Genomic DNA, 16,233 nt, shown 5'->3' on the forward strand with positions numbered 1-16,233 from the left:
CTCAACCCCTGAATTTAAGATTCCTCACTTACTGGTGAATAACTGTTGGCTGAGTGAAAACAATAAGACACAGATACTTCATAGTACCATTTAAACGACAAAAGGCCTAATGGACACTTTGAAAAGAAGAAACAGTTCAGCTTTAAAGGGGACTGATTATTACCCTTTTCAAAGTCTTGATTGTGTTTTTAGGCTGTACTAGATTAGGTTTTCATGCTTGGTTTTTCAAAACACATCTTATTTTTCACATATTTTACATTGTTGCAGCACCTCTCTTCCCAGTCTGTCAGTAACGCTCTGTTTAGTTCCTGTCTCTATGAAGCCTGAAAAGCACAACATGCTCTGATTGGTCGGCTGGACCAGTGTGTTGTGATTGGCCAACTGTTTCAAGCGTGTTTTGGAAATGTCACGCCCCTTACCATAACCGCAAGTTTCAACACACTACCAACAGAACTCAACCAGGCCCTGCCCCTTTTTTTCATATTTCTTGGCTGTTGGGCGTGAATTATTTAAAGTCCCCCTGTCAATTTTATTAAAACCAGAATTACATATTTAAAAAAAATGTCATGCCTTAAAATAGCTTGAATGTAACTCTACACCCTTGCCTTATTTAGTATACGCGGTTCTATGAATATGCTAATTAGCCCCGCCTCCACTCACTCACACCAGCTCAGAGATCCACTCGTGGACGATCACTCGTTGAGGTGATTGGTTACAAGGTAGTTTGTGACGTCAGAAACACCAGCGATTTCGCGTTTTTGAGACTGTCTTTGGTTCACTGCAGTTTCTGAAAGGAACGTTCCGAATTAAATAATTCAATCAAAAAGAAAAAAAGAAAAAAAGTGAAACACAAAATTGTTTGTAAAAAAATGAGTGATAAAAACATTTCCTGCAACCACGTTTGTTTTGAACCTGAATAAAACCATGAATTTTATTTTTAAACATTTTTACAAACTTTATTGACACCAAATATTTATTAGCTACATAAACTAATAAACACCAGGAAGCCATGAAGTACACTGAAAAGACACTGGTAGCCATATTACGTTATCGTTATTTGCGTCACATTCTCGCTTTATCCAAAGAGAGCAACAGGTGCTTGTCAGGTTCTTGTGACACTGAATATCACCGTCTTGCATTCTTCTCCAAGTTGTGTAATTACTAAACGCTGAGCCATCTTAATCTCTTTCACTAATATTCACAGAAACCGTGTCAGTGCAGGTGCGACCGTAACCTAGTGTTGTCGAAGTGCAGCTCCAGCGCTCTCCTGCCCTTGAACATCACAGGGGTGGTGGTGGTGGTGGGAACTGGAGGGGGAGGGTGCAGGAAGGATGGGAATCCGCTAGAAATCTAGGTGCTTGTTGCCCGTGGCAGTGGTACCACATCCTGCTGCCAGTTCTGTTTTACTCACTCGACTCACCGTCTCTGACAGGTCTGGAGGCAAGTGCAGTCTCTGAAAGAGAAAGAGAGAGAGAGAGAGAGAGAGAGAGAGAGAGAGAGAGAGAGAGAGAGAGAGAGAGAGAGAGAGAGAGAGAGAGGATGTAAGGAAGACTGAAAGAATAATGTGGAGGGCAAAAGATAAAGCTACAAACGAAATTACTCGAATAAAAACTGAATTACTATATTCAAGCAGCTGAAAAGGTTCTTACGCTCAACAAAGCTGCATTTATTTGATTAAAAATAAATAAGAGGAGTAAAAATATTAATATTTTGAAATATTTTACACTTGAAAACAACTGTTTTTTATTTGAATATATTCAAAATGTAATTTATTCCTGTCATGGTAAAGCTGAATGTTCAGCATCATTACTCCAGTCTTCAGTGTCACATGATCCTTCAGAAATCATTCTGATATGATGATTTAGTGCTCAAGAAACATTTATTATTATTATCAATGTTGAAAACTGTTGTGCTGCTTAATATTTTTTTTTGTGGAAACTGTGAGACATTTTTTTCAGTTTTTTCCCTGTTCAAGTTCAAAAGAACAGCGTTTATTTGAAATGTTGGTAACACTACAATAAGGTCTCATTTGTTTACATTAGTTAATGTATTAACTAAGATGAACTAACAATGAGTTATACATTTGTTACTGTATTTATTCATCTTTGTTAATGTTAGTTCATAAAAATCCAGTTGTTCATTGTTTGTTCATGTTAGTTCACTGCATTAACGAAAGATACTAAATGCAACATTTGATTTTAATGTCGAAATTAACATTAAGATTAATAAATGCTGTAAGTATTGTTCATTCCTTATTAATGTTAACTAAAGTTGTTAACTAATGATGAAACCTTATTGTAAAGCATTACCGGAATCCTGTGTAACAAAAATCTGTCACTTTTGATCAATTTAATGTGTCCTTGCTGAATTTAAGTATAATTTCTTCAAAAATAAATCGTACTGACCCCAAACCTTTGAACGGTAATGTATATACATACACATGATACATGTAATGCGTTCTAACCTGGTGTGACAAGGTGCTGACAAGTTTACAAGGTCAAATAATTTCTGTCCTCACAGCGAGTATGAAATCATACATAAAGAGGCGAAATCACAGATTTCTGACAGATATTTATGGTTTATGCTACCTTCACGTACTAATCGAAAATGTCCTACTTCCCACTTCTGCAGTCGTGCTTACGAGCTCGTCGAGTTACAGTGCTTTGTCTGAAAGAGAAGGAATCACGGAGGACACCAGGTTTATTCTTGCCAATTTATTGGGGAAATCTTATTTAAGCCAAAATGATATTCATCATCCCATTCATTGACAACCATATAAACATTCATCACATCTAGATTGTCAGCTTGCGACTTGAGAGGGCGTTCATGTCCAACATTTAACTAGAGAACTTGTGACACGTGAAAGCAGCATTAATATAATGAAATGTGGAGTGGGATTTTAGACCAATAATATTCCACTGTGTCGCAGGGCTAGCCAGTTCAAAGAAAAACAACTTGAACATAGAAACGACGAGACTGATAAATACAAAGCTCTGTCATGAAACTCTAGATGGCGCAGACTAATAAGTCCTTAGCTCAAACTGCTTGCAATCACATCATTCTCTATAGGGCACAGCTGATTGGTTCCTGCTGTATCAGTAGCCAATGAACTCGCTGCTCAACCTTCAAATAATGGTCAGCATTTGCTGTAGCTTGCAGTGGTTTCAGAAACCCTCCCCCTTCCCCAGCTCCACCTGTATAGATCTGCTACGGGTAATTCATGTATGCTATATTGTACAGCAGCAGCATGTCTTACTTACTCACAGCAGCGTCTCGTTTATGTATTTAGGAATAGCAAGTCCCATAATTGTTGTGCAGCAACAGCAGTGTAGCAGATCTATTCCGCCAAGACCAAATATATCAACATTGTCATATCCATTACCATGCCAAACACTCCGAGAGCCGTCGTAACAGAACTCATGTTGTGGTCGTAGCTGGTTAGGACCAAAAAAAAAAAAAAAAAAAAAAAAAAGGAATAGAAAGGCCAAGGTAGACTTGAGTCACAATTGATTCAAATCAAATTTGACCTTGTTGCTAAGAAACAATGCAATTCTCTCTTTTTTTCTTTTAAAACTGTAAAAAAAAAAAGCATCTGTATATTGCTGAATACAATAAACTAAACCTTTACAATCTGAGATCAGTTTAAATGAAGTCCTCACAAACACTTTTAGCCAGTGATGCCCGTTTCAGCTTCTTGCCTCCATAGTGAAGATCTGCAGACTTAAGACAGGCGAGAAAACATCCTAGCCCATGTTTGCAGACAGACGAAACAGAGTGTGTGAACACAAATCGCGTTAGACGCTTGGCCATGCACCTTAAATGGTCCGAGAAGTGTAACTGTTAGCGTGCTGCTAAAAACCCTTCAGGGAGGCTCAAGCTTTTTGGCGGTTTGTGCGTAGAGTTACGGCTTAGAGGAGAGTCATTAGAATCAAGCGTTTTATTACGGTAACTTGGCCCCACGTGGGCACTAATCTCTAACAAGCAATGAGCTACGCCAAAAGCTTGTGCTAAAGAGGCTAATGAGGGAGCTCAGCACAAGGTACACACACACACACACACAGTGTCAAGAGTAGTCAAGTGCACGATTAAATGCAGTCCTGTACGGCCAGTAAATCGCCACAAGCCAAACATACCAGAAACTGCAGCCTTGATTCAGGTGATCTTTTTTTCCTCAGGTTGATGTTTATCTCCCACCATACAATGGTCTTTTAAATCTCCTATTGTTTGTTGAACGGCAGGTAAATCACGTTCCTAAAAAGGTAGGCCGGTGGAAGCTCAGGACAATCTGTAATTTCCCTGAGCCTTTTCCACACGCCTTTAAGAGCTTCAGATCCTTTCCCCCTGAAACCCTCAAGGCTACGATGCATCCCAATCAGGAGACACCCAGGATCAAAATGTTAAGCTTATCAGAAGGAATTCTGAAGAACATGAGAAGGGATCTACAGATCGGAAAATGCTGGAACTTAAAGGGATAGTTCACCACAAAATGTAAATTCTGTACTCACCCTCATGTCGTTTCAAAACCTTTCCAAATGCTTAACAGATGTGGTCACTATGTTGTTGTATCTAAAAGAGCTACAAATTCTTCAAAAATGTCATTTTGTGTTCCACATGAGGGCGAGTAAATAATGACAATTTAAATTTTTACTTATTTCTTAAAAAAAAAAAAGAGGAGTTGGCAGGCAAAAAATGGCCCATTATATATGCAGGGGGAGAACTGTTAGCTTTTTGCATAAAAAAAAGGGAAAAATAATTATATATATATATATATATATATATATATATATATATATATACACTCACCGGCCACTTTATTAGGTACACCTGTCCAACTGCTCGTTAACACTTAATTTCTAAGCAGCCAATCACATGGCGGCAACTCAGTGCATTTAGGCATGTAGACATGGTCAAGACAATCTCCTGCAGTTCCAACCGAGCATCAGTATGGGGAAGAAAGTTGATTTGACTGACTTTGAACGTGGCATGATTGTTGGTGCCAGAAGGGCTGGTCTGAGTATTTCAGAAACTGCTAATCTACTGGGATTTTCACGCACAACCATCTCTAGGGTTTACAGAGAATGGTCCGAAAAAGAAAAAACATCCAGTGAGCGGCAGTTCTGTGGGCGGAAATGCCTTGTTGATGCCAGAGGTCCGAGGAGAATGGCCAGACTGGTTCGAGCTGATAGAAGGGCAACAGTGACTGAAATAACCACTCGTTACAACCGAGGTATGCAGCAAAGCATTTGTGAAGCCACAACACGCACAACCTTGAGGCGGATGGGCTACAACAGCAGAAGACTCCACCGGGGTACCACTCATCTCCACTACAAATAGGAAAAAGAGGCTACAATTTGCAAGAGCTCACCAAAATTGAACAGTTGAAGACTGGAAAAATGTTGCCTGGTCTGATGAGTCTCGATTTCTGTTGAGACATTCAGATGTTAGAGTCAGAATTTGGCGTAAACAGAATGAGAACATGGAACCATTATGCCTTGTTACCACTGTGCAGGCTGGTGGTGGTGGTGTAATGGTGTGGGGGATGTTTTCCTGGCACACTTTAGGCCCCTTAGTGCCAATTGGGCATCGTTTAAATGCCACGGCCTACCTGAGCATTGTTTCTGACCATGTCCATCCCTTTATGGCCACCATGTACCCATCCTCTGATGGCTACTTCCACCATGTCACAAAGCTCTAATCATTTCAAATTGGTTTCTTGAACATGACAATGAGTTCACTGTACTAAAATGGCCTCCACAGTCACCAGATCTCAACCCAATAGAGCATCTTTGGGATGTGGTGGAACGGGAGATTCGCATCATGGATGTGCAGCCGACAAATCTGCGGCAACTGTGTGATGCCATCATGTCAATATGGACCAAACTCCCTGAGGAATGCTTCCAGCACCTTGTTGAATCTATGCCACGAAGAATTGAGGCAGTTCTGAAGGCAAAAGGGGGTCCAACCCGTTACTAGCATGGGGTACCTAATAAAGTGGCCGGTGAGTGTGTATATATATATATATATATATATATATATATATATATATATATATATACACATAATATTACATAATACTATATATTAATTAAATGAAAAATTATAAAAAAGGCTAATATTTATTACTCAAAAACCACAAAGTACAGAAGCAGCATGTGACATTTTCTTGTCTTTAAGTCACTGAAATGCATAAAAAAGGCTATAATATAATATATCCTATATAATATAATAATATTAATATATAAATATTATTATTATAAAAAAACGGACTAAATATTGTTTACTCTATTGCCTCAAAGAAAAAAAGGGTCGCAACATACTTTTGCTAAACATACAAATTTGCATTCAACAGTCCCTCATCTTGAAGACACTGAAGTGCAATATTTTAGATATACAATCAAGATATTACAAATATTCATATTAAATTATATTTTAAATAAATATAATATTGTAAAAGTGGTTAAATATTTTCATGGCCTCTAAGAAAAAAAAACTGGGCCACAACCACTACTTTGCTAAGCATACAAGCTCCTAAAGATTTGCATTAAAGTCCATCGACTTGAAGACACTGAAGTGCAATTAAAAAAAACATACCACTTTGACTCGGCTCTTCAAAGCCCATTATTGCATACAATATTCAATATCATCATCATTCCTTCATATACTCCTCTCAGCCTCCCAGCAGTCTAGACCAATCAATACTAGAGAGTGTGACTAAAGAGTACTTGAACATGACACACACTTGAACACACTATGTCCTACTGTCTGTGGAATGCAGGAACTGTGCACCCATAATGCATTTGGTATACTGTAGTTTAAATCTAAGGGTTCTCTTTTATGAATGCTGGCAACAAGCAATACAATATGTTTTTATTGTTCTGTATCTTCAGGTTTAGTGTTAAAAATGACTGTGTGAATATACCAAGCGAACTAAATGTATAATTTTCTTTATTGGTCCAGACTAAAAGAACCAAGAGAACCGAACTACAAGTGTAAACACATCCTTAGGTAGTAAACAGCTAGACTTAAAATTATAATGATTGTCTTATAACAAATTTCCTGAATATTGCAGCTGTCCGCCAAACACACGACCCCACCTGAGACTCAGATCATTGGTTGGAGTCAATGCTACAGTTTCATGATTTCAAACAAACAAAACCAGAATGGTTTATTTATAATTGCACATTAAGCTGAGATAGGAGAAATTTTTAACCAAGAAAATTACACACTCAAAGTCTCAAAACATAAAGAAAAGACAACCAACTGAGCCCATAGAAACCTCTAGGATCATTAAAGGGATGAGTGGATTATTAAGAGGCAATCATTGTCATGTAGTGCTTTATGCAAACAGCAAGAACAATTTCTGCCAAAAACTCACTTGAACAAAATCAGTTTAAAACACTTGAAGTGATTTACAAGAGGCTCTCGAGAGGAACATTAAGAATGAGGGTTAAGAGGGTTACAAATAACACTCCACGCCGAACAAAACCTCACACTGATAATAGCTTCAAAGCCCTCCAGCTACTTCTTGCTGGTCGCACTGGCACTTGTGAAGAATCACCACAAATCTCACAGGAGATTGTGTTTTAAGACACTTAACGTAATGTGCTTTGGGATCAGAGGAGTCTGGATTGAAGTAACCGACTTAGGGGTTGAATTCAGGTAAATTAGGAAATTTGAAAAGCACGTAGCCCAACTTACCTGAATTCACACTAACTTAGCCCAACTCAAAAAGTCTGGGATAGTGTAAAAAATAAGTTTTCTTCACTTTACCCAAGAATAGATCACAATGTGTAATGCATTTGCAACAAACTTTCATATATATATATATACACACAGTAGTCAACATTTGAAGTGGATCAAAACCTTTCATCAAAGATATACATGAATTTTGAACAATACCCGTTCTCGTCTTAGGACAACTTTGATGAACTTTTTTGATCCACTTCAAATGTATGTATATATATATATATATATATATATATATATATATATATATATATATACACACACACACACATATACATGTTTGGTTTACATTACATATAGAGATATTTTTTCTTTCAATATACATTTATATGCAATGTAAACCAAATATATATTTTATAACATATTATGAAATAAATTATATTATAATTATTGAGAATAAAAAAAATGAATGCCAGACCTGTTAACCTTACTGAACATCATGACAATAATTTGATTCTGATATGAAATGGATTCTAGTATGAAATGGAACCAGTTGGGAATAATAACCAACTCTTGATTCCCAACACTAACAATAAGCTTGTGTCTTCATGTTTCACCAAGCTTTGCATTTCGTAAGCAAAATGTTCAATGATGCATAGAAGGACAAACTGTAGTTTAAACATGTTAAATATCCCATGCAATAACATTGTACATGTCCAGAAGCCTTTTTGTTTGACAGACGAGAGCAAATTTTCCAGAGCAATGCTTCTTATTTTTAAATGCTGATGGAATTCTTTAGAGGCACATACATGTTTCAGGGCAACGGGAGAGGTTTCTGAAGACCAGCTTAGTGTAACTGGAACCATTATTACCTGTTATTTTCTTCTTTCACACAGATCACAATGACCCGTATAATATGATTCTTCGAAGACCACCACCCCACTTTCTTCCGTTTCCTTAAACTCCTAAAAAGTCTAGAATTATGTACTTTAACCCATCATCAATGCATTAAGAGCATCACAAATCACAACAGTGGGAACAGCCATAATGTGTGATTCTTGAAGCAACACTGTACTCAATGCAAAAAGTCCATTTTTAAGAAAGCTAAGGATTCCCAGTGGCTTCTTTTACCATTTAACGGGATCCTCTCTATGTATTTACAATCTCACACTCACACACACACGTGTATTTTAATCTGTGTGTATATATATATATTTTTTTTAAGTGTATATTAAATTACATTATATATACATTAAATGTATGTGTATATATCCATACACACTAATTGGCAAACTTCCATTTGTGTTTTCTGCATGGTGGTTTTTATTTAATTAACCATGTTTAAACAAGCACCAAGAGTTAGTGCTCTTAAATACAGCTCTATTTCACAATGTGCAATTTGGGGGGCCTACGTAATATCAGAACCATCGGACATGAAATAATGTGAAGTAATAACTTCTGGCGTCAGCAGTATAATTATCACAATTTTCTTTTTCATTTGCACGTTATTCAAAACCCAATCCAAGCCAAGTGACAAGCACCCGAGGACAAGTAAAAGTAACCGAGATAATAAAAAAGCCCAACTGTGTACCACAATCAGTATCGTTCTCATTGCACCTCGCCCTCTGGTCAGCTGTGTCCACTGTGCTCCGAGTCTTTAGGCCAGTGACTGCAGAGATCAGGAGTCCAGGGGGAGTTTTCACTCCTCTCTGCTCGTTCGGATTTGGAGAGGTGCCATAAGAATGGACCCTGGGTGCTGTGAGATGGGTGTCGGATGTACGCTGGGGGCTTAAGACCCTTGCGGACTGGCTGGCCGGAATATGAATGCAGAGGAGGACGCCCCCAAGGTACTTTGGGGTGCAAAAGGCACAGAGGACAAACACGTGTAAGTGCTGCTTTCATATCCGATTGGCTGAGCTGAGAAATGAAGGCAGTATATGATATGACAGTGCATCACGAGGAACACCACCTCCGCTTCTGCTAGCTTCTCCAAATGCTTGTTTTAACCCTTTTGTGGAGAGTTACACAAACATTTAAAAATATAAGTGGAAGTTATCTGCATGTTGTAACTGCCAAGCCACTGTCCTACATGAATCCGTGTGTATCATTCTACAGATCATATAGCAAAAAAAGGGGGTTGCACTTTATTTTAAGGTGTCCTTGTTACAGTGTATTTATACATTTAAGTACTGAGTAATATTAATTAACATGTACTTAGGTTAGTTACAAGTAGTTATGCATAATTTATAGTAATTACTATAGAAACTACATGTAACGTAATACAAGGACACTGTAAAATAAAGTGTTACCAAAAAGTACTATTATACATAATGATTGTGTAACCGAGCATTTTTCAGGGTTCATTTAAATGTAAATGACTAATAAAATAGGAAAACAGGGACCGGACAGTTTGCAGTTATTGAATATAAATATCTCACTGAAACATACACTGCCGTTTATAAGTTTGGGATTAGTATGATTTTTTTAAAAATATTTTTTTATAAGTCTCCTCTGCTCTCAAAAGCGGCATTTATTTGATAAAAAAACTGTAAAACAGCAATATTGTGATATTTTTGTGGAAACCAAAGGTTTCTTTGATGAATAGAAAAGGGACAACATACATTTGAAACATATCTATTTTGTAACATTATAAATGCTTCAATAAAAGTGAATAAAAGTTAATTTCTTTTAAAGAAATCTCAAACTTTTGAACAGCTGAGTACTTTTACAGCAAAGTACGGTTTGAAAACTAAATTCAAACAACCACAGGTTAAAGTAACTAAATTACTTTTAATACAGCATATAACAATTGTTCATTTTTGGATTATCGAATTGTTTAAATTGGCAAAGTGGAACGTCACCTTAAAGAGAAATACATTACTCAACTTTTAACAAATGAAAACATTGTAGAAATGGGTCAAGCTTATTCAATGACATTGATTACAATGTTGAGATTCAGATTTGAGTCATAATTTAACACACACTATATTATCTCTATAGTCTACTCTAAAATACCAAATGGAGAACAAACAGATGGAATCTGACGGTAAGAAATTGTACCCATCATACTATACACTACATGATACATGAAATTTGACAACTCTGACTTTGCAAAATATGCAGATAGGAGCCGACAGCCACAGGAAAAAGCTAAAATCATGTTAGAAAAGGATCTTTGTTCAAGTCAGGTAATATAATACAGCCATTGATTGTTCATCCCATCACCTTATTGCTGTTTCCTCTGCAAAATTGAAAAGAGCGACGTTTCTGAAAGAACCTGTTGACCATTTTGACCTTTCATGCTCATTACAGACTGGAGGCGCTTGGAACTGCCAGTGATATAAACTCCCCAAAAGGAACCACAAACAATTATACAATGTGACTGAAGCCCTTCCAGTCCTTTCTCTACACACCCAACAAAACCCAGTCCCCGTTCTCCTGCTTCCCACCTCCCCCCAAACCATAAGTGGGGTTCAAACACAGTTTAAACACATTACGTGCAGGAGTGGCGAGGTCGGCCACGGGTTACTGTGCCGTTCCCTCAACGGGCCTGACCAGACACTTGAGTGGAGTCCTCTGGATCACACTCCAGGGTACGTGTGTGTTGCGTGCTAGCGTTACCCCCCCACCGCCAATGTCTAGCAGAATACAAAAAAAGAAACTCCTGTCTGATGCGCCTACAAATGGAGGTGTGGGACTCAATCCTTCAGCCCAATAAGAGCAGCCCACAAGCTTAAGGGAAGTGTGCGTGAGAGTGTGTGCATTTGTGTGTGTGACAGCGAGCTAAAGGCTTCTGCTGTTAGCCATCGCTGCTCTTTATGCGTGTGCAGCACCGTGAGGAAGGAGCTAATGAGCCAGCAGGTATTTTCAGCTATCAAGAAGACATGGGAGGAGAAACGCTAGTGAGAGAAGGAAAAAGAGAAGGTGGGGTGAGAGAGGAAAAGGATTCTTTTAGGATAATGGCAGATAAAGATGGGGTTTTGTATGGACGACTTGGCTTTCGCAAGACTGGAAAGGCTGAAGATCAAACCGAGACAAAAGGAGAACTGGGCGTGTGAGAGGACGAGAGAGGAACTTGGAGACAGAGAGAGAGAGAGAGAGAAAGAGAAAGAGGGCGAAAGAGAGTCTAAGTGTGTGTTTAAGTGCTTCACAGAGTGTTAATGAATTGGGGGTGTAATCCATCACAGGTTGTAACTCTTCACAAGAAAGAGTCCCTTTAACCAAAGGACAGCACTTGTGGGGACAAAGACAGGCATAGTGTGGACTTCATACTGCAGCGCTGAAAAGGTGTTGCCGTTAGTAACCCCATCCCATTGAACCACAATCTACTCTTTAACAGTCACAAGTCTGACCTTAACCAACAACACCAAGCTGACTAGAATGACAACTTTAGGCCTTTATATATCCAGTATACACTACAGCTCAAAAGTTTGGGATCGGTACGATTTCTTTATGTGTTTGAAACTTGTAACATAAGAAATATTTTTACCGTCACTATTGATCAATTTAATGCATCCTTGCTGAATAAAAGTATTGATTTCTACCCCCAATAATTTTTTTTTAAAATTGTACTGATCCCAAACTTTTGAACAGTAGTTGTAATATTACAAAAGCTTTCTATTTCCGATAAATGCTGTTCTTTGAACTTTTTATTAATCAAAGAATCCTGAAAAAAAAATGGAACTGTTTTCAAAATTTTCAGCATATTAGACTGATTTCCGAAGGATCATGTGACACTGAAGACTATAATGATGCTGAAAATTCAGCTTTACCATCAAAGGAATAAATTACATTTTAAAATATATTCCCAAACTTTTGAACGGTGGTGTACACACACACACACACACACACACACACGTCTATATCCAATCAATCAATCAATCTATCTAGACATAAAGTTGTTGTTTTGGATAGATAGTTTTTATGTGTGTGTGGCTCATGTGAGGTACACATATATGTAATTGTGTGCTGCGACCTGCGAGTGATTTGAAGGTCACTGAAGGACATACTGTAGAGGGGAGAGACAACAACACTCCAGCGACTTCTCTCCTGTCACAACAGGTTTAGTCCAACACACATTATATCAGAGAAACAACAGCTCTGTTACGCTATTATGTAAACTATCAATGTTTTTAGAAGGGAAGAGGGAGACTGTCCATTCTGAGACATCTGTCCATTCATTTATTGTAAAAAGTTGCACTTCTGTTTGGGATATGCAAGACAAAAACATTTCAACTCTCAGAGATGCTTGTGTGCAGTTCTGTTACAATAAACGCATCAAGATTACAACACCTTAAGAGGATGGGTAACCAACTGGCCACTTTTTCAGACAGAAAACTTTCTGTAATAAAAAAAACAGTAGGGAAAGAAAGAGGAGAAGCAAAAGAGAGAGAGCCGGCGCGGGAGCTTGGCTACAGTTTGTGCTGTGCAATTGAATTTCACACAATATGAGGCAGCAAATGACATGTAAATCATGAACAGCGTCCGGCTTGCTTTTCCACGACAGAGTTAAATACCGGAGGTGTTAGAAAAATCATACGGCCGCTCCAGAGGGCCAGGCAAGAAAACAGCAGGGGTGCAGAGGGCTCCGAGACACTGAAAGGTCTTCCTCGAGCTCCACTGAACAGCCAATCTGGCACACACACACACACACACACACACACACAAACGATTGCTTCAGACTCTGGGCCACCACAATGAGGACGAGGCCTGTAATTGTGTTTGTCCACCTGGGTATAAAATAAGCATTCTGGCGATGTGATGCTGGCTTGCTGTGCTGCTGAGTCCTGCGCGGAGGGGAGCAGCCATGAGTGGATACACTTCATTACCCCCAAGATTCTCCCTCCAATTACCCCTAAATAAATACACACAGCCTACTGGCAACAACAATGACATATAGCCCCGAAAGGAGAATGAAAGGAGAACCGTATCCAACGCAATTCACATGCATATATGAGGGTTGTTGGATAATGACTGTGGACAAAGAGAGAAACGCACACATTGAAATAATTTCAGACCTGGAGGATCTACATATTTAAGAGTTAAAGAGGGTCAGTGCAAAGAGTCTGCAGAGATCATTCAGAATGATAACAGGGATTTATTGATAGACTGCAATGGGCCGTATACTGAGGCCTTTGTAGGGATCTTTTTATTTGAACTAAGGGAAATTGCATTTCTTTGCATGTAGCAGAATATGCAAATGCAAATAAACAGACAGACAGAGATTTATAGACAGACAGATATAGATAGATAGATAGATAGATAGATAGATAGATAGACATAGAAACATACAGACAGACAGATATAGAGACAGACAGACAGATATGTAATAGATATATATATATATATATATATATATATATATATACAGACAGATATAGATAGAAACATACAGACAGACAGATAGAGGGAGAGAGAGACAGAAAGACAGACAGATCTATAGACAGATAGAGAGACAGACTAACCAGACTAACTCACTAACCCGACTAACCCTACTAACTCTAACCAGTCTCAGACCAGCACTGCTTCTCACACACACATCAGAATAAACCAAATTATCAAACAGTCTAAAAATACATATTTGGAACATTGGGATCAGGAAACCAAAACACAAAGTTAATTACAATTCTATCGAAATCTGAAATCAAATTATGAATTGGAAGAATATCTCCAGAGTGTGAGAGACATAAAGCAGAGACGGATCCTGAGCAAGTACAGGCTGAGTGAACACAGTCTAGCCATCGAGACCGGCAGACACAGAAAGAGCTGGTTACCCCGAGAGCAAAGGGTGTGTGTTCAGTGACACTGGCTGCCAGATACGTGTGTGTATGCCACAGCCTGCGAGACAGCAGGTAAATGTGTGTATGTGTGTGAGACTGACCTCAGTATGTTTCCCTAATGTCCACCACAGTGACCCTCAGTAATGTGTGTGTGTGTATATATACACTCACCGGCCACTTTATTAGGTACACCTGTCCAACTGCTCGTTAACACTTAATTTCTAAGCAGCCAATCACATGGTGGCAACTCAGTGCATTTAGGCATGTAGACATGGTCAAGACAATCTCCTGCAGTTCAAACCGAGCATCAGTATGGGGAAGAAAGGTGATTTGAGTGACTTTGAACGTGGCATGATTGTTGGTGCCAGAAGGGCTGGTCTGAGTATTTCAGAAACTGCTAATCTACTGGGATTTTCACGCACAACCATCTCTAGGGTTTACAGAGAATGGTCCGAAAAAGAAAAAAACATCCAGTGAGCGGCAGTTCTGTGGGCGGAAATGCCTTGTTGATGCCAGAGGTCAGAGGAGAATGGCCAGACTGGTTCGAGCTGATAGAAGGGCAACAGTGACTGAAATAACCACTCGTTACAACCGAGGTATGCAGCAAAGCATTTGTGAAGCCACAACACGCACAACCTTGAGGCGGATGGGCTACAACAGCAGAAGACTCCACCGGGTACCACTCATCTCCACTACAAATAGGAAAAAGAGGCTGTTTTTTCTTTTTCGGACCATTCTCTGTAAACCCTAGAGATGGTTGTGCGTGAAAATCCCAGTAGATTAGCAGTTTCTGAAATACTCAGACCAGCCCTTCTGGCACCAACAATCATGCCACGTTCAAAGTCACTCAAATCACCTTTCTTCCCCATACTGATGCTCGGTTTGAACTGCAGGAGATTGTCTTGACCATGTCTACATGCCTAAATGCACTGAGTTGCCGCCATGTGATTGGCTGCTTAGAAATTAAGTGTTAACGAGCAGTTGGACAGGTGTACCTAATAAAGTGGCCGGTGAGTGTATATATAGACAGACAGACAGATATAGATAGAAACATACAGACAGACAGATAGAGGGAGAGACAGACAGACATACAGTTAGACATAAAGACAGACAGATCTATAGACAGATAGAGAGACAGACAGACAGACACAGATAGATAGACAGACAGATAGATAGATAGAGAGAGACAGACAGACAGAAAGATAGAGATAGATAGATAGATAGATAGAGACAGACAGACAAACAAATAAATAGAGACAGACAAATAGACAGACAATTAGATATACAGATAGGCTAGATAGACAGACAGACAGACAGACATAGATAGAAACAGACAGACAGACAGAGACAGATAGATATAGATAGATAGAAAGATAGAGACAGACACAGATAGACAAGTACAGGCTGAGTGAACACAGTCTAGCCATCGAGACCGGCAGACACAGAAAGAGCTGGTTACCCCGAGAGCAAAGGGTGTGTGTTCAGTGTAGGACAGGAGAGGTCGAGACAGAGACACACTTCCTCCTTCACTGTCACAGATACAGCTCAGTCAGAGACCTCTACTTTAACAAACTCAATCACTTAATACAGAACTTTACAGCCATGACTGAAGTAGAACAGATAAAGATCTTACTAGGAGAGGGACAGACCGCAACACTGGCTGCCAGATACAGTACGTGTGTGTATGCCACAGCCTGAGAGACAGCAGGTGAATGTGTGAATGTGTGTATGTGTGTGAAACTGACCTCAGTGTGTTTCCCTAATGTCC

General features: G+C 39.0%; 1 protein-coding gene across 2 annotated transcripts in view; it reads right to left on the minus strand.

Annotated features, from left to right (window-relative positions):
- The window catches only part of elp4 (elongator acetyltransferase complex subunit 4), an 86,331-nt gene that overhangs the window by 11,849 nt on the left and 58,249 nt on the right, over positions 1-16,233 (minus strand). Inside the window, exon 10 of one of the 2 annotated variants that reach the window (XR_008807803.1) lies at positions 1,235-1,453. Coding sequence is in view for 1 of the 2 variants with exons in the window: in XM_056259194.1 (XP_056115169.1) it covers positions 1,343-1,453 (111 nt within the window). In the remaining variant the exon portion in view is untranslated. Of the gene's footprint in view, positions 1-900; positions 1,454-16,233 lie in introns of those variants that run through there. The other variant, XM_056259194.1, reaches the window with a different exon arrangement.

The sequence above is a fragment of the Rhinichthys klamathensis genome, unplaced genomic scaffold, assembly GCF_029890125.1.
Source record: "Rhinichthys klamathensis goyatoka isolate OS25496 unplaced genomic scaffold, OSU_Roscu_1.1 h1tg000165l_1, whole genome shotgun sequence".
Lineage (NCBI taxonomy): Eukaryota > Metazoa > Chordata > Actinopteri > Cypriniformes > Leuciscidae > Rhinichthys > Rhinichthys klamathensis.